This window comes from Oncorhynchus clarkii, chromosome 28 (genome assembly GCF_045791955.1).
Source record: "Oncorhynchus clarkii lewisi isolate Uvic-CL-2024 chromosome 28, UVic_Ocla_1.0, whole genome shotgun sequence".
Taxonomy (NCBI): domain Eukaryota; kingdom Metazoa; phylum Chordata; class Actinopteri; order Salmoniformes; family Salmonidae; genus Oncorhynchus; species Oncorhynchus clarkii.
Genome location: NC_092174.1, coordinates 3,213,893 through 3,233,346, shown reverse-complemented (window position 1 = coordinate 3,233,346; position 19,454 = coordinate 3,213,893). Strand labels below are relative to the sequence as shown.

General features: G+C 42.1%; 2 protein-coding genes across 2 annotated transcripts in view; both read right to left on the bottom strand.

Annotated features, from left to right (window-relative positions):
• Nucleotides 1–19,454, bottom strand: part of LOC139386658 (myosin X) — a 261,409-nt gene that overhangs the window by 32,255 nt on the left and 209,700 nt on the right. The window contains exons 20-22 of the mRNA XM_071132429.1: nt 18,987–19,101; nt 12,731–12,837; nt 5,518–5,736 (exon numbers count right to left, since the gene is read on the bottom strand). Of these exons, the coding sequence (XP_070988530.1) occupies nt 5,518–5,736; nt 12,731–12,837; nt 18,987–19,101 (441 nt within the window). The remainder of the gene's footprint in view (nt 1–5,517; nt 5,737–12,730; nt 12,838–18,986; nt 19,102–19,454) is intronic.
• Nucleotides 1–19,454, bottom strand: part of LOC139386660 (RAN binding protein 9) — a 371,620-nt gene that overhangs the window by 263,805 nt on the left and 88,361 nt on the right. The gene's annotated exons all lie outside the window — the stretch shown is intronic.

The following is a 19,454-nucleotide window of genomic DNA, read 5'->3' as shown; positions in this document are numbered from 1 at the left end:
GGTTTTGTAGACTTTACCCTTTGCCAAAGTTTTAAAAAATGTCTTTCTTTGGAAGAAATGCAATGATGGATTGAGTTATTGCACATGCGCACTTCACAGAGTATAGTTATACAAATCTTTGGTCATACTCTTTTTGACCATACAGCATCAGATGGGCTACAAATACTGAGACAGAGGGGTGCTGTTTTGCTCACTCGGAAGCTTTCTCCGGTGAGATACATTCAGCCTCTTGCGAATTGAAGGAAAACTATAAAACACAGAGACAAAAGATACATTATTTGATTTCTTATTTTCTGGCTACATTTTTTGGGGAAGCCTGGCTTCCCTTGGCATCCATGAATACAGGCCACTGGTGTGTTTACAAGTAGGCTACAACTTCTACTGTACAGTCCTGGCCAAAAGTTTTGAGAATGACACAAATATTAATTTTCACAAAGTCTGCTGCCTCCGTTTGTATGAAGAGTGTTCAGATTAATTGCAAAGTCCCTATTTGCCATGCAAATGAACTGAATCACGAAAAAACATTCCACTACATTTCAGCCCTGCCACAAAAGGACCAGCTGACATCATGTCAGTGATTCTCTCGTTAACACAGGTGTGAGTGTTGACGAGGACAAGGCTGGAGATCACTCTGTCATGCTGACTGAGTTTGAATAACAGACTGGAAGCTTCAAAAGGAGGGTGGTGCTTGGAATCATTGTTCTTCCTCTGTCAACCATGGTTACCTGCAAGGAAACACGTGCCGTCATCATTGCTTTGCACAAAAAGGGCTTCACAGGCAAGGATATTGCTGCCAGTAAGATTGCACCTAAATCCACCATTTATCGGATCATCAAGAACTTCAAGGAGAGCGGTTCAATTGTTGTGAAGAAGGCTTCAGGGCGCCCAAGAAAGTCCAGCAAGCGCCAGGACCGTCTCCTAAAGTTGATTTAGCTGCGGGATCGGGGCACCACCAGTACAGAGCTTGCTCAGGAATGGCAGCAGGCAGGTGTGAGTGCACGCATAGTGAGGCGAAGACATTTGGAGGATGGCCTGGTGTCAAGAAGGGCAGCAAAGAAGCCACTTCTCTCCAGGAAGTAAGGCTGTAACATAACAAAATGTGGAAAAAGTCAAGGAGTCTGAATACTTTCCGAATCCACTGTACTTGCATATGGTGTGTTTGGGGAGTGCAGTGAGGTGTTCGGAGTGACTTTGATACAAGGGAGGAGAGTTTGTTGTTATGGATCACCAAGAGCTTATATTGCTAGCTAGATACTGACAGCAAACAACTTACTAGCTTGTCATTTACCCTCCCGAGTACCAGTCCAGCTGGTCTAGGCTGCCGCCACTGCTTGCTGGTCTCGCAATTATTTTTCTCGCTGTCACAAGTCCTCTTCAGTGTATTCTGGCTCAAATAAACAAGGCTGTATGTTTCAATGTAAAATAATATTTTAAAAAATTGTCCCATTGTAGCTAAGTATTTAGCAGTCTTGGATAGACAGTGCACAGTCATGGTAACGGTAACATTGCAACTGTGAACCTGTAAATTAGTACCGCCCCGTTTTGAAAAGCCTGCCTTTGAGGGCCGGAACAAGGAAGTATGTGTCCCATCAGGCTGTCGTCTTTACAAAGCCAAGGAAAATGAGTCAACCTAGATATCCTGCAATGTCCTGGCAGATAGGAACATCATTGAGACAAGTCCAATGGCTCTATTGACCAAGGACAATCATATCTACTCGTGCATGATCGTGCAATCATCAAAACACAAAGCCCACAATAATTGCTACAAAACATGATTCCGTACATTTTTATATCAGACAGAAGGTTCAATCAACCAATGACGTCATTGGTTGAATTCTTCCAGGACCAAATTTCTACATCCTCTCATCACTCATATTTATATGGGGAGACCGGAAAACACCCCAAATAGTGTAGTGGTGAAGTTTCCATTTAATACTGTATATAGCCATTGATTCTTGAAGAATGTAACTTGGAAACTACCCATGAGCATGTTTGTTTGTAGACAATGTAATTGTAAAAAAAACACTATATAGCTTTAAAACGTGGTTAAAACTAGCATTTTGAGCTCATGGATAGTCAGTCCTTGCATCCATATGTGAGAGTGCCAAAAGTATGGCCCACAGATTTAAATGAATCTGAACAAACCTTTGACTGGAACAGAACATGGACAATTACCTTGTCATCCCGTAATCCGAACATCAATTTGCCAACTTCTACCGCCGATTCATTAAGAACTTTAGCTCGATCTCCTCTCACTTCTCTCCTCAAGGGTGGTCCCTGGAAGTTGGGGTGGAATCCTGCAGCTGTGACGAAGCATTACGCCTGTGAAGGGACGTTTCACCTCCGCCCCGTTGCTCAAACATCCAGATCCTACGCTGCCCTTCATGGTGGAGGTGGACGCTTCAGAAGTAGGTCTGGGGGCTGTCCTGTCCCAACGTCAAGGTAATCCACAGAAATTGTATCCATGTGCGTATTATTCTAAAAAGCTGTCTCCTGCAGAGATGAACTACGATGTTGGCGATCGGGAGCTCCTGGCGGTGAAGTTGGCATTAGAGGAGTGGAGACACTGGCTGGAGGGCCCCCAGGACTCATTTCTCATCGGAACCTGGAGTACATACGCACAGCGAGATGACTGAATCCGCGCCAAGCCAGGTGGGACCTTTTCTTCACCAGATTTGATTTTTTTTAAAACACAAAGCTGATGCCCTGTCCCGTCTCTACGAATCGGGAGAGGTTCCGGTCTTTAGTGCACCCATAATTCTGCCCTCTCGAGTTGTAGCCGCTGTGCTATGGGATGTAGATGTTGAAATTCACCAGGCACCGGAGAGGGAACCCGCACCTTCTACCTGTCCTCCTGAGCGCACCTACATTCCCACGGGGATAAGGGATTGGCTGTTGACCTTGTCCCACACAGCTATTGTCTCTGCATATCCAGGTATCACTTGCACCATTCAGTCCATCTCTGGAAAGTATGGGTGGCCCACCTTGGCGTAGGACGTCACTCGTTATGTCAACTCCTGTTCCGTATGTGCCCAATCCAAATCCCCCTGGAACCCTCCAGTAGGGAAACTCCTTCCCCTTCCTGTGTCTCAGCGTCTCTGGTCTCATCTGTCCATTGATTTTGTCACTGATCTCCACTCTTCTGATGGTTCTGCCACCATTTTTGTGATAGTGGACAGATTCTCGAAATCATGCCGTTTCATCCCTCTCTCTGGTCTCTCTACCGCTATCCAGGTCGCTGAGGCACTGTTCCAGCAGGTCTTCAGGCACTATGGCCTTCCAGGCAATATCATCTCCGATTGTGGCCCCCAATGCACATTTACAAATATAGCATGTGTTTAGTGAGTCTGCCAGATCAGAGGCAGTAGGGATGACTAGGGATGTTCTCTTGATACTCCAGGACCTTGAAATGCTTCTTACGAAGCCACTCTTTCGTTGCCCGGGTGGTGTGTTTGGGATCATTGTCATGCTGAAAGACCCAGCCACGTTTCATCTTCAATGCCCTTGCTGATGGTAGGCTTTGTTACTTTGGTCCCAGCTCTCTGCAGGTCATTCACTAGGTCCCCCCGTGTGGTTCTGGGATTTTTGCTCACCGTTCTTGTGATCATTTTGACCCCCCGGGGTGAGATTATGCGTGGAGCCCCAGATCGAGCGATATTATCAGTGGTCTTGTATGTCTTCCATTTCCTAATAATTGCTCCCACAGTTGATTTCTTCAAACCAAGCTGCTTACCTATTGCAGATTCAGTCTTCCCAGCCTGGTGCAGGTCTACAATTTTGTTTCTGGTGTCCTTTGACAGCTCTTTGGTCTTGGCCATAGTGGAGTTTGGAGTGTGACTGTTTGAGGTTGTGGACAGGTGTATTTTATACTGATAACAAGTTCAAACAGGTGCCATTAATACAGGTAACGAGTGGAGGACAGAGGAGCCTCTTAAAGAAGAAGTTACAGGTCTGTGAGAGCCAGAAATCTTGCTTGTTTGTAGGTGACCAAATATTTATTTTCCACCATAATTTGCAAATAAATTCTTTAAAAATCCTACAATGTGATTTTCTGGCTTTTTTTTCTCATTTTGTTTGTCATAGTTGAAGTGTACCTATGATAAAAATTACAGGCCTCTCTCATCTTTTTAAGTTGGAGAACTTGCACAATTGGTGGCTGACTAAATACTTTTTTGCCCCACTGTATGTACTTTTTGAATATTATTGCCTGTGATCTGAACCCCTCAAAAAACAAAAAAAAGTTGGTCACCCCCCCAAAAATATTGTCAATTTTTCATTAATTGATGTGATGTCATCATTGTCTAAATGTCCTGAACCATAGGCAATAAAATAATAACAAAGTCCAATGTTCAGCAATAATAATAATAATATTTTCTTCATTTTACCCAATTGAGGGGTTGTCCTCATCATTGTCTTATGGTGAGGGCAGGATTGTGCATGGATAGCATACCTGAATATTGAGCCAGTCAAACTGGGGTTAGCCTAGATCTGTCGGCTCGTCCCCTTGTGTGTTGGCTTGATGTGCTTCTCAAAGAAGTATTGAGCCTCCTTGGCAGTGGAAAACGTTTGTGTTGTCTTCCCGGAAAGTCAAGACGAGTCGCATCTCAGGTTTAGCTTGGGTATCTCACCTAGTTGTAGGTTGCCCTCTGTTTCAGCAGTTCGGCACTCAGGTCTGGGTAGATGCTGATCCTCTTCAAAGCCACCAATTCCGCTGCGAGGCGAACAATTTGCCATTAGACTTCAAAACTGTGGATTCGTACAATCGTACACTGAGCTCCGTTGTGGATAGGACTTGTGCGGTGAGCAATGTTAAAAGATTTTGCTCATGAAGGAAGTTGGGTTTCCCGCTTCCAAACCAGTTTCAAGTCCTGTGACCCGCATATTGAAATTATGGGAATTATGTCTGAGTGATTCTGTTATCTTTTTTAGGAGATTGACTCCCCTTCTAGTTTAGTATGCACTGTGTCCTTGTCATGGAGTCACACCTCTGTCACACTGGCCACTGTTTCCAAACTGTCCACTTAAGTTGAGTAAGCATTGCTGAAGGCTGAGGCAATTTCCTCACGAACAATCTCTTGGATAGTAACAGGTGTTGTTGGGTGTTGAGAGTTGCCATGTTCCCACAGGGGAATTGTGGACGGACAGATTATGCTAACTGCTGGAGTGAAATAGAATTGCTAGTTGTGTCTTGTAATACTGTCAAAATCACACACCTTAATATGGTGTTATGTGTTGACAATTATTTAACAAGAAGTCTGTTTATTTATAGTTATTTTCTGCAAGGCAATAAAGGCAGATTGAAGCTCAAAAATTACCTAGTCAGCCGCGTGGGCAATAGCATACACAACAGTGTCTTCTACATAAATTAATAAAGTGGAATAATCAAATCCAATCCCAGTCAGCACACAAACACACACACACACACACACACACACACACACACACACACACACACACGCACACACACACACACACACACACACACACACACACACAGAGAAACTGCAAATAGCCCACCTATCTAGCTCTTCCACCCTCCTCCTCCTCTTATCCTCCTCCATCATCATCCTCTCATCCTGGAGCTGGCAGTAGACCTTTCGTCCCAACTGGCCCCTCAGGCATTTCTGGAAGGTGAGAGCGGCCCAGCGCAGGAGCAAGAACTTCCGCCTCCAATAAAACGCCCTGTAGTTCTTCTGAATGACCACAATGCACTGCAGCAGCTTCCTGTACTGCTTCCTGTGGAGTGACATCAATGAAAAGGAAATTGATATAGCTCGTCTTAGAATCGTATATCTTAGTGTGTTCTCACCTTGGAATAGCTAAACATCACAATAGGTATTCAGTATGTATGCATAATCATATATACAATTACTGACAAGTGTGTAACAGGGAAGTGGTCCCCCCCAGGGTCTGACTTTGGCCCAATCGTTTCCCTCGAAGAGGCTGTGCGTAGAGAAGGGGGTAGCTGCATCCCAATATGGTGACTGGAGTATGGGAGAGTGGGTGTGTCAAATATTGAGACCTAGGTCTCTTTTTCAAACGTGCCCTGCACAAATATACACATTATACACAGTAGTGGGCGTGTGGAAAGGAGTGGGTGTGTCGAAAGAAAAGTAGTGGGCGTGTGGAAAGGAGTGGGTGTGTCGAAAGGAAAGTATTGGGCGTGTGGAAAGGAGTGGGTGTGTTGAAAGGAAACTAGTGGGCGTGTGGAAAGGAGTGGGTGTGTCGAAAGGAAAGTAGTGGGCATGTGGAAAGGAGTGGGTGTGTCAAAAGGAAACTCGTGGGCGTGTGGAAAGGAGTGGGTGTGTCGAAAGGAAACTAGTGGGCGTGTGGAAAGGAGTGGGTGTGTCGAAAGGAAACTAGTGGGCATGTGGAAAGGAGTGGGTGTGTCGAAAGGAAACTAGCGGGCATGTGGAAAGGAGTGGGTGTGTCGAAAGGAAACTAGTGGGCATGTGGAAAGGAGTGGGTGTGTCGAAAGGAAAGTAGCGGGCGTGTGGAAAGGAGTCGGTGTGTCGAAAGAAAACTAGTGGGCATGTGGAAAGGAGTGGGTGTGTCAAAAGGAAACTCGTGGGCGTGTGGAAAGGAGTGGGTGTGTTGAAAGGAAACTAGTGGGCGTGTGGAAAGGAGTGGGTGTGTCGAAAGGAAAGTAGCGGGCATGTGGAAAGGAGTGGGTGTGTCGAAAGGAAAGTAGCGGGCGTGTGGAAAGGAGTGGGTGTGTTGAAAGGAAACTAGTGGGCGTGTGGAAAGGAGTGGGTGTGTCGAAAGGAAAGTAGCGGGCGTGTGGAAAGGAGTGGGTGTGTTGAAAGGAAACTAGTGGGCGTGTGGAAAGGAGTGGGTGTGTCGAAAGGAAAGTAGCGGGCATGTGGAAAGGAGTGGGTGTGTCGAAAGCGCTCTGCTTTTGGTTAGATGGTTTTGATAGAACTGTTTTTCTTCTTCTTTTGTTTCTTACCATGCAACTATCGTACATTGAGCTACCATACCGCAAGAGTTTGGACTTATGTTTTTAAGCTGCAGGGGCAGTATTGAGTAGCTTGGATGAATAAGGTGCCCAGAGTAAATGGCCTGCTCCTCAGTCCCAGTTTCTAATATATGCAAATTATTAGTACATTTGGATATAAAACACTCTGAAGTTTCTAAAACTGTTTGAATGATGTCTGTGAGTATAACAGAACTCATATGGCAGGCAAAGACCTGAGAAAAAATCCAAACAGGAAGTGGGAAATCTGAGGTTTGTAGTTTTTGAACTCAGCCCTATCGAATACACAGTGGGATATGGTTCAAGTTGCACTTCCTAGGGCTTCCACTAGATGTCAACCGTCTTTAGAAACTTAAATGAGGCTTCTACTGTGATGTAAGGCCGATGAGAGCTCTTTGAGTCAGTGGTCTGGCAGAGAGCCAGGTCCTGGTCATGCGCATTTCACATGAGAGCGACCTGCGTTCCATGGCTTTTCTACAGACAATGGAATTCTCCGGTTGGAACGTTATTGAAGATTTATGATAAAAACATCCTAAAGATTGATTCTATACTTAGTTTGAAATGTTTCTACGACCTGTAATATAACTTTTTGAACTTTTCGTCCGACGTTCGGCTGGACCTGCACAAGCGTTTGGATTTGTGTACCTAAACGCCCTAACATAAGTAGCTACTTGGACATAAATAATGGACATTATCGAACAAATCAAACATTTATTGTGGAACTAGGATTCCTGGGAGTGCATTCTGATGAAGATCATCAAAGGTAAGGGAATATTTATAATGTTATTTCTGATTTCTGTTGACTCCAAAATGGCGGATAATTTCATTTTTATTCTGAGCGCCGTTCTCAGATTTTTGCAAGGTTTGCTTTTTCCGTAAAGCTTTTTTGAAATCTGACACAGCGGTTGCATTAAGGAGAGGTATATCTATAATTCCATGTGTAATACTTGTATTGTTATCAACATTTATGATGAGTATTTCTGTAAAATTGATGTGGCTATGCAAAATCACTGGATGTTTTTGGAACTACTGAATGTAACGCGCCAATATAAACTCAGATGTTTTGTTATAAATATGAACTTTATCAAACACAACATACATGTAATGTGTAACATGAAGTCCTATGAGTGTCATCTGATGAAGATCATCAAAGGTTAGTGATTAATTTTATATTTGTGCTTTTTGTGACTCCTATCTTTGGCTGGGAAAATGGCTGTGTTTTTCTGTGACTAGGTGGTGACCTAACATAATCGTTTGTGGTGCTTTCGCTGTAAAGCCTATTTGAAATCAGACACTGTGGTGGGATGAACAACACGATTACCTTTAAAACGGTATAAGATACATGTATGTTTGAGGAATTTTAATTATGAGATTTCTGTTATTTTGAATTTGGCGCCCTGCACTTCCACTGGCTGTTGTCATATCGATCCCGTTATCGGGATTGCAGCCCTAAGAATTTTGCCAGAGAATGCCCGAGTTGCATGATTTTATTTCAAGTCGGATAGCAGTCCAAACAAGAAATAACTGATAACCATCTAGACCAGGGCTGCACAATTAGAATTCAAAGAGGTCCAGTGACTAACATTTTCACCCCCCAAAGGTCCAAACCATTAAAATGTCTAGCGTACTGTGCAAAAGTTTTAGGCAGCTGTGAAAAAATGCTGTAAAGTAAGAATGCTTTCAAAAATAGACACGTTAATGGATTATATTTATCAATTAACAAAATGCAAAGTGAGTGAACAGAAGAAAAATCTACATCAAATCAATATTTGGTGTGACCTCCCTTTGTCTTCAAAACAGCATCAATTCCCATAGGTACACTTGCACACAGTTTTTGAAGGAACTCGGTAGGTAGGTTGGCCCAAACATCTTGGAGACCTAACCATAGTTCTTCTGTGGATTTAAGCAGCCTCAGGAGCTTCTCTCTCTTTATGTAATCCCAGACAGACTCAATGATGTTGAGATCAGGGCTCTGTGGGGGCCATACCATCCCTTCCAGAACTCCTTGTTCTTCTTTACGCTGAAGATAGTTCTTAATGACTTTCGTTGTATGTTTGGGGTCATTGTCATGCTGCAGAATACATTTTGGGCCAATCAGATTGCATGATGGATAATTATCTGCCTGTACTTCTCAGCATTGAGGAGACCATTCATTCTGACCAAGTCCCCAACTCCATTTGCAGAAATGCAGCCCCAAACTTGCGAGGAACCTCCACCATGCTTCACTGTTGCCTGAAGACACTCATTTGTGTACTGCTTTCCAGCCCTTCGGTGAACAAACTGCCTTCTGCTACAGCCAAATAGTTACAATTTTGACTCATCAGTCCAGAACACCTGCTGCCAATTTTCAGCACCCCAGTTCCTGTGTTTTCTTGCATAGTTGAGTCGCTTGACCTTGTTTCCACGTCAGAGGTATGGCTTTTTGGCCGCGAGTTTTCCATGAAGGCCACTTCTGACCATACCTCAGTAGATGGGTGTACCAGGGTCCCACGGTTTTCTGCCAATTCTGAGCTGATGGCACTGCTGGACATCTTCCGATTGCGAAGGGAAGTAAGCGTGATGTGTCTTTCATCTGCTGCAGTAATTTTCTTTGGCCGACTACTGCGTCTTCGGTCCTCAACGTTGCCTGTTTCTTTGTTCTTCAAAAGAGCTTGGACAGCACATCTGGAAACCCCTGTCTGACTTGAAATTTCTGCCTGGGAGAGACCTTGCTGATGCAGTCCTTGTTGCTGTGCTCAGTCTTGCCATGGTGTATGTCTTTTGACAGTGAACTGTCTTCAGCAAACCTTAACTGGGTTTGGCTGTTCTTCACCCAGTTTTAATCCTCCTGTTTCCACAGCTGTTTCTGTTTCAGTGAATGATTGTGTTTCAACCTACGTATTGAATTGATGATCATTAGGTATAATTGTTTAATCATACACCTGACTATATATCTACAAAATCCCTGACTTTGTGCAAGTGTACCTACAAGAATTGGTGGTGTTTTGAAGGCAAAGGGTGATCACACCAAATATGGATTTGATTTAGATTTTTACTCTGTTCACTGCATTTAGCTAATTGATAAATATAATCTATTAACATGTCTATTTTTGAAAGCATTCTTACTTTACAGCCTTTTTTAACCTGCCTAAAACTTTTGCGCAGTGCTGTATATGTATAACATTTCAATAACATTTAAACAATATTTATTGCACATTTTCAATGCAGACACATTAAACATGAGGTAAAATAAATATGCAGCCAAATCATAAATAAAAGTAGACCAATCACAAATGTTCTCATTTTAAGCAAAACAAGACGGCATCTTCACAAAAAAATAACAAAAGTGCCTGTTTCTGAAAAAAGTGCTTTGTTTTTTGAACAAATAAGAAACCACAGGTTTAATATTCATCTTTCCTACTCTCTCCCACTTCACTTCTCCATCTCTCTTCTTTAGTGAGAGAAATGGGCTTTTGCTTGCCCTGCCAGTAATTTGAATCTTGGCTGGAATGGAGTCAGTGTCATTCTCATGCACCATGGTAGGTGCTCATGGTAGGTGCTCATTGGTGAGTCTAGAACGGTACTTATTTTAAATGATGTTCATAGTGGAGATAGAAGACTCACAACTGTATGTGGAGCCAAACATAGTCAAGGTGTGTAGTGCTACTTTGGTTAGACCAGGGAAAACAGTCTCAGACACAGCCTGCAGCCTGAAAGTGTCATGATCAGTTAGTTGAAAGGACTCTCTTAGTGCAACATTTGCTTGCAGATCAATCAGTTCCATCTGTAGAGATCCAGCATGTACCCACTTGAAGGTCTTTGTCACATCCTTCGAAAATCCCCTGACATCTGTGATGAGGAATGGATTCTCAATTAGGAGAGGGAGCTGCTTTCCAAGGCTAAAGCTGTCAAAGCAATTTCTGAAGTTTCCAATCAGCTTATCTATAAAGTCAATATGAGGAGAAACATCTCTCTCACCCTGAATCTGTTCCTGCACTTTTGGGAAGTGTGCACAGTCTCCTTGAAGATCTTCCTTGAACACTTCCGCGAGAACCCATCCAATTTGAAGAAGCTGGAGCAGTTTTGCCTTGAAGAAGGGGAAATCCCAGTGGCTAGATGTGCCAAGCTTATAGAGACATACCCCAAGAGACTCACAGCTGTAATCGCTGCAAAAGGTTGCTCTACAAAGTATTGACTTTGGGGGGTGAATAGTTATGCACGCTCAAGTTTTCTGTTTTTTTGTCTTATTTCTTGTTCGTTTCACAATAAAAAATATGTTACATCTTCAAAGTGGTAGGCATGTTGTGTAAATCAAATGATACAACCCCCCCCCCCCCCCAAAAAAAAATCCATTTTAATTCCAGGTAACAAAATAGTAAAAATACCAAGAGGGTTGAATACTTTCGCAAGCCACTGTATATGTCCTTTCCTCTTGTATGAGTCTCGAGTGGTGTTACACCTAACATGTCTTCACAGAATTCCTTCTTCCCTGTGTGGTAAAATCTAACATACACCAGAAGCTGGGCATTATCACTCACATCAGTAGATTCATCAACAGCTAGTGCTCTGCATGTTGCACTCCGAACGAATAGCTTCATCAAACTGTGTTAATACATCCTCTGTTAGTATTTCACTCTTTCTTGCTGTTGTTGGACGTGACATTGGGATTTGCTAGATCTTTTCACATCTCGTCTTTTTGTTTACCGTCAAGTAAAGTTTCAGTGACAGCATTCATGCACTCCATCACCACTCCCCCGTCAGTAAATGGCTTTTGATGTTGACCCAAAATCCAAGCTATTTTTAGTGAACATTCGTTTGCAAGTTGTTGGGCAGTGAATGCATGGGAGAGGACTGTGGTTGACCGATCATACTCGGCTTTGAGTTTGTTTATTTTGCGTGCCCTCACCTCAGACTGCTGTGGATATGTTTGCTTAAAATATTTGTGCTTTGTCTCGTAGTGGTGCTTCACGTTGGAACTTTTTATTCGAGCCTCGGTCTCTGAACATATCTGGAAGAGTGGTTTGACACTCGCTTCGGGAAGGATAAAGCCATATTTGTCTGTCCACTCCTCTTTGAAAGCTTAATTTTCTGTATCAACTTTCCTGACTTTTTTTTCTATAATTTATCCTCTCGCTTCCGCTTTTGCTTCTCTCGCTGTGTCTCTCTCTGACAACATCAGTCTCCTAACATGTATTGTAAACATTAACTTTGATTGGCTGAGTTTCGTGAAGTGATTTAAATAATGCACGTGCTTGGACAACACACAGTAGAATGGGGCGCTGTCTTGAACCTTCCCAGCTGCGCTGAGCCAGCTCAGTATGTGTACATTGTGAAAAGGGTTGCTTCATCACTATTTAATTGAACAATTATTTATGAGAAATGTGTTGAGGTCCAGATAGATCCTTCACTTGGTTTGGACTTGTAGTTCAGCCCAATCAGCCACGCAAAACGATCTTGAGTGGCAACAAATCTGGCCAATTAGCCTGATTCACTTTCCATACACCCACTCCTTTCGACACACCCACTCACCCATAGTCCGGTCACTATATTGTGCTGCAGCTACCCATACTTGTGTGTGTGTGCACTATATGGTATATGCCTATCAGGTTTGCGGTCAATTCAACGTCCAATTAGTCAATTTAGGAAGTGAATCTCAAATGTAAATTCATACACTGAAAAAAGATTATGGGCAGCAATTTTCGATTCATGAATTTCATAACTTAAACTGAAATGACCTCAAACCTGGTGCACATACAGGATATGTGGCATGTTTACCTGGCCATGTAGCCCATGACGTGAGCCTGAATGACCATGGCTGCTTTTAGCACCTCCAACTCTCGCTGCTTCTCCAGCCTGTGCTCCAGAGACTCCCGTAGAAACACCTGTGGGGGGATAGAGAGGGAGGAAAGAGAGGAAGAGGGGGCACAGTAAAGGAGAAGAAAAGATAAAAGAGGTGAAGGAGAAGGGTTCCATTTAAAATAAATACATTTGCCTGCAATTTGATCAAACCTACACTACATAATAGACTTATATTATATTACAAATGTACTTTTTTGTACTGTACGTAGTAGAATGGTTTTGGGCTCTTTGCAAATACCCCTACACTCCTAATAGGCAAATAGCTCCAGTTTTCTGAATGAACAAGTATTATTGTAAACAGTGATGTTTGATTGAAACCAACTCTCTGTTTAGTCTATGTCATTCCATTTCTTTGAACACGTGGAACAGTACAGCTAGACAATCAACAGCTATTCTGCCTGAGAATATGCTCAAAATAAATTGTAACACACTACAAATATGTAAGCCAACAACTTCAGAAACCCACTCACGTACATCTAAAACCGATTTAAAAACCAACACAAACAAATAACACAGCCCAACACACCGCAATGTTCATCAAATCAATGATTCACTCTTTTGTTCGAGTCTCACTCTTTTGTTCAAACTGCGGGAGCCACTGTTAAAGGCTGCAAAATAACGAAGGAAAGGCATTTAGTGGCTCAGTTTCTGAATGGTCTAATCTACAGGCAGTCCGACCGCCCAAGCTCTCTTCCATTTCTATAGAGAAACCAGGCTCAATTGTGGGCCTTGAGGTTAAGCCAATTAGAGACTGTAGAAATGTAGATGTGGGATGTTGTCTCAAGTGAATCAGTGGAGAAATGTCAGAATTACAGGGGTATTGCTGAACAGGTTGTCTTGGTTTGGCTTTATCCTGTCGAATGATATAGGAGGGGACATTAACTTCTTGACCATACTTGAGACGCAGACGTCTCAAGTATGCCCCTGGAAATGCAAATGCGCTACGCTAAATGCTAAATGTACTCGTTACAACTCAATCTTTGATCAAAATTCACAAGCAGGGTATTGAATTAAAGCTACACTCGTTGTGAACCTAGCCAGCAAGTCAGATTTTTAAAATGCTTTTCGGCGAAAGCATCAGAAGCTATTATCTGATAGCATGCACCCCCCAAAATGCCAGCTCGACACGTAAACAACAGATTTTGCGATAGCCGGCGCTACCCAAAACGCAGAAATAAAATATAAAACATTCATTACCTTAGACGAGCTTCTTTCTTGGCACTCCTATATGCCCCATAAACATCACTATTGGGTCTTTTTTTCGTTTAAATCGGTCCATATATACCCAAAATAGCTTTGTATGGAAGTTGTGTCATTCAGAAAAAATCATCGTTTTTAAACGCTGCGTAATTTTTTAAAATTAAAAAAGTCGACGATAAACTTTCACAAAACACTTCGAAATCCTTTTGTAATCCAACTTTAGGTATTAGTAAACGTTTATAATCTATCAAAATGATTACAGGGCGATGTCTCTTCAATAGGTCTTCACTTGCAAAAACAATGCCATCTGATATCTCCCACAACTGCATCCGGGTGAAGACTGGGAAAATGGAGGTCAGATGGATGGATTTTCCAACAATTAATTCAATTGAAAATTAGGACAATGGCGCCATCGTGCGGAATTTGTATGAATTGCAGGCAGATTCCCATTAAATTCTGTTCTCTTTTAACAACTGGTGGAAGTGACTTATGGAAATTATTTTTTGCTTTCAGAGAGCAGTTTTTCTTGCGTTTTTCAATGAAACACACAATCTGTTATAGTCACAGCCGTGATTTAACCAGTTTTATAAACTTCAGAGTGTTTTCTATCCACACATACTAATCATATGCATATACTATATTCCTGGCATGAGTAGCAGGACGCTGAAAAGTTGCGCGATTTTTAACAGAATTTTCAAAAAAGGAGGGGGTAGAAGTAAGAGGTTTTAAACAAGATATTGAGATATAGGATAGAATGTCTCATCAATGCATGTTAGGTAACACTGTACATTAAGTTGCCAGTATTACTATATAACTACACAGTAATAACAGTACATTAATGTTATTCAAATCAAATTGTATTTGTCACATGCTTTCTTAAACAACAGGTGTAGACTAACAGTGAAAAGCTTACTTACGGGCCCTTACAAACAACGCAGAGAAAGAAAATTGAGAAATAATAGAAAAGCAAATACACAATGAGTAACGATAACTTGGCTAAATACACGGGGTACCAGTACCGAGTTGATGTGCAGGGGTATGAGGTAATCAAGGTAGATGTGTATATATTCCAAGGAATAAATCCAATAGAATTTGTCACATGTGCCAAATACAACAGCTGTAGAGTTTTTTGTTTGTTTGTACTTTTTACCCCAATTTCGTGATATCCAATTGGTAGTTCCAGTCTTGTCCCATGGGACTTGGGAGAGGCGAAGGTCATGGGTCTCCCGGTCGTGGCCGGCTGTGACACAGCCCGGGATCGAACCCGGGTCCCGAGTGGCTCAGCCTTAGACCGCTGCACCACTCGGGAGGCTAGGTGTAGACTTTTCCGTGAAATTCTTAGTTACAAGCCCTTAACCAACAATGCAGTTTTAGGAAAATAGAGTTAAGAAAATATTTACGAAATAAACTAAAGTTTAAAAAAAGTAACAATAAAATAACAATAACGAGGCTACAGTGCCTTGCGAAAGTATTCGGCCCCCTTGAACTTTGCGACCTTTTGCCACATTTCAGGCTTCAAACATAAAGATATAAAACTGTATTTTTTTGTGAAGAATCAACAACAAGTGGGACACAATCATGAAGTGGAACGACATTTATTGGATATTTCAAACTTTTTTAACAAATCAAAAACTGAAAAATTGGGCGTGCAAAATTATTCAGCCCCCTTAAGTTAATACTTTGTTGGGACACTGTCACAATGTCAACAGTTTTCCAACTCAATTAACTTTACAAGATCATCATAAAATGTATTAAACATTTAGTTAACAATGTGATTTCACTATTTTGAGACTTACATTGCACTTTTGCACATTTCAAACCTTTATAAACACTACAAATGAAGAGACAGAATTAGCATGTGGCTTCCATTTTGGTTGCAGAGGTGAGTTTGAGAGGTGAAAGGTCAGTGTGACATCACTTTCTGGTGAACTCTCGATTTTGCAAAATCTTTTAATAAAAACCTAATGAAACATTTAGTTAACCTTTATGTTCACTATTTAGTGGCTGATATTGTACATTTGCACATTCAAAACAAAAAAATAAGGTAGAAGAAATATAGGTTAAGACAACATAATAATTCCATGTGGAGTGTTAGAAAACAAACACATTCATTGGACCAGCACTGTGGCTGATTATACAGGATTAGCATTGGAAAATGTGACCAGCAGTAGGGAAATAAAGTAATAAAGTAGCTGTAGATAATTAAAAGTTGAAATGAATAAAATTACTGTAAAGCAGTTATGCTAAGTGTTTGCTGAGTAGTTAGCTGAAATTTTCTATGATTGTGTTTACTTTCCACTTTGATGGCAAACTTTCTGGACTGCTAACTTTCACTTGCAGTAATTTTTTGCTCTGGCGTTGGTCCAATGAATTAGTTTATTTCTGTACACTTCCGCATGGAATTATTACGTTGTGTTAACCTTTGTGTTTCCAATTCCCTGCCATTGACTCTTAGCAGCACCTCACAACCCTGAGCTGCACTCCACTCCCCATCCCCCACGACCAGATCCTGAGATTCTAGGGGGTACCATAAACCTGCCTCTCAAACACTCTCTGACCTGTGCCCTGATAGGTTGGTAAGGAGTTTACTAGGGGGCCGGACATCTGCATAGAATACTTGCAGTCGCCCTCAAGCAGTGACAACATCTCTGTCTCTGCCCATGGAATTGTGGGATGGTGTGCGTGCACAAAGTGGCACCACTCTGACCTTTCACCTCTTACACGCTCTTCACAGCCAAAATGGAAGCCACATGCTTTTTCTGTCTCTTAAGTTGTCCTGTTTATAAAGGTTTGTAATGTGCGAAAGTGCAATGCAAGTATCAAAATAGTGAAATAACATTGTTAACTAAACATTTTATAATTTTTATAACAATTTTGTCATGTTTATTGACCAAGCTGGAAAACATATTGACATTGTGAAATGCTAGCTATCTAGGCTGTGATTTGTGATCTGAGGAATGTTGTTCCACTCCTCTTCAATGACTGTGTGAAGTTGCTGGATATTGGCAGGAACTCGAAGACGCTGTCGTACACTTTGATCCAGACCATCCCAAACATGCTCAATCAGTGACATCTCTGCTGAGTATACAGGCCATTGAACTGGGACATTTTCAATTTCCAGGAATTGTGTTCATATCCTTGCGACATGGGGCCGTGCATTATCATGCTGAAACATGAGGAGATGGAGGCGAATTAATGGCGCGACAACGGGCCTCAGGATCTCATCACGGTATCTCTGTGCATTCCAATTGCCAGTGATAAAATGCAATTATGTTCGTTGTCCGTAGCTTATGCCTGCCCACCGCCACTATGGTGCACTCTGTTCACAACGTTGACATCAGCAAACCGCTCGCCCACACGACGCCATACATGCTGTCTGCCATCTGCCCGGTACAGTTGAGACACGGATTCATCCATGAAGAGTACACTTCTTGTCACGTTCTGACCTTAGTTCTGTTGTTATGTCTTTGTTTTAGTATGGTCAGGTCGTGAGTTGAGTGGGTTGTCTATGTTCCTTTTTCTATGTTTTGGGATTTCTGTGTTTGGCCTGGTATGGTTCTCAATCAGAGGCAGCTGTCAATTGTTGTCCCTGATTGAGAACCATACTTAGGTAGCCTGGTTTCACTTTTGAGTTGTGAGTGATTATTTTCCGTGTCAGTTCCACACTGAACTGTTTCGGTTTTGTTCTTTCACGTTGTCGTTTGTTTTGTTCAGTGTTCATTATTCTTATTAAACAATATGGACACTTACCACGTTGCACATTGGTCCTCCGATCCTTCCTTCCTACTACTCGTCAGAGGAGGAAGACAAAAACCCTTACACTTCTCTAGCGTGCCAGTGGCCATTGAAGGTGAGCATTTGCCCACTAAAGTCAGTTATAACGCCAAACTGCAGTCAGGTCAAGACCCTTGTGAGGATGACGAGCATGCAGGTGAGCCTCCCTGAGACGGTTCCTCACAGTTTGTGTAGAAATTCTTTGGTTGTGCTAACCCACAGTTTCATCAGCTGTCCAGGTGGCTGGTCTCATACGATCACACAGGTGAAGAAGCCGGTAGTGGAGGTCCTGGGCTGTCGTGGTTAAACTTGGTCTACGGTTGAGAGGCCGATTGGGGGTACTGCCAAATTCTCTAAAATGGCATAAGCCTATGTTAGATAAGGCTTATGTTAGAGAAATTTACATAAAATTCTCTGGCAACAGCTCTGGCAGACAGTCCTGCAGTCAGCATGCCAATTGCACGTTCCCTCAAAACTTGAGGAATCTGTGGCATTGTGTTGTGTGACAAAACTGCACATTTTAGAGTAGACTTTTATTGTCCCCAACACAAGGTGCACCTGTGTAATGATCATGCTGTTTAATCAGCTTCTTGATTTGCCACACCTGTCAGGTGGATGGATTATCTTAGCAAATGAGAAATTACAAGGATGTAAACAAATTTGTGCACATAATTTGAGAGAAATAAGCTTTTTGTGCTTCCGGAAAATTTCTGGAATCTTTTATTTCAGCTCATGAGACATGGGACCAACACTTTACATGTTGCCTTTATATACTTTTTCAGTATAGTTAGGACTTTTTATTAATAGATTGCTTTGAGTCTAAATTTGGGAATTTAATTTGAATGGTTTGAACATGAATCTTTGTCTAATCCATTAAAGAAAAGTCTGTCTGTTTATCCTGTCTCCTTATTTATCCTGGTTAGCCTATTGTTTGCAAAGGTAATATTTAGACAGACAGTCTCTCTCTCTCTCTCTCTCTCTCTCTCTCTCTCATATTCTATAATTCAAATCATTACTGTTAAGGATACACTGTATCCTAGGTTATATCTAGCATGTTTCCCTTTTCTATGTTTCCTTGCCTAAAACATAAAGGGAGGGGCCTATAGTCACTAGTTATCTTGTCATGTTCCCTGCAAACAATGAATGCAGCTAAACCTATTTTCTAGGCTAAAACAACGTTGGCCGGGTCATCTCTCACCTTGGTCTTCCCCAGCTCCCATTCTGCACTGGTGCTGTCGTAGAGGTGGAGTAACTGTACGCACCGTCCCCTTGGGTCTTCTGGTGGAGACACAGTCCTCATTAACACCTTGTACCTGAGAAAGGGATGGGACCGAATGGAATGTTAGCGTATACATGGCTCGGAATCCATTGTCATATGCAAAATATGTCAAAATATAAACATTCACGTTGTCAGTTTTCGTGACATGAAACATTGTTGCAGTTGCAAGGAAAGAGAGGGTGTGGTAGTTAATTTAAAGTAAATATGTGAATTGTTTTCGGCCCACCGTTAGCCAAGTTAGCTCCCTAGCTAGCTGGAGTTATTTGCATATTCTTCACAGTTACTGTTCTTACACTTCTTTGCTAGCTACCATAACGTTGCATCATGCCTCCACAAAGGACACTGTGGCTCCAGGTATTTTTTTACATTTTTACAATTGTGATGTAT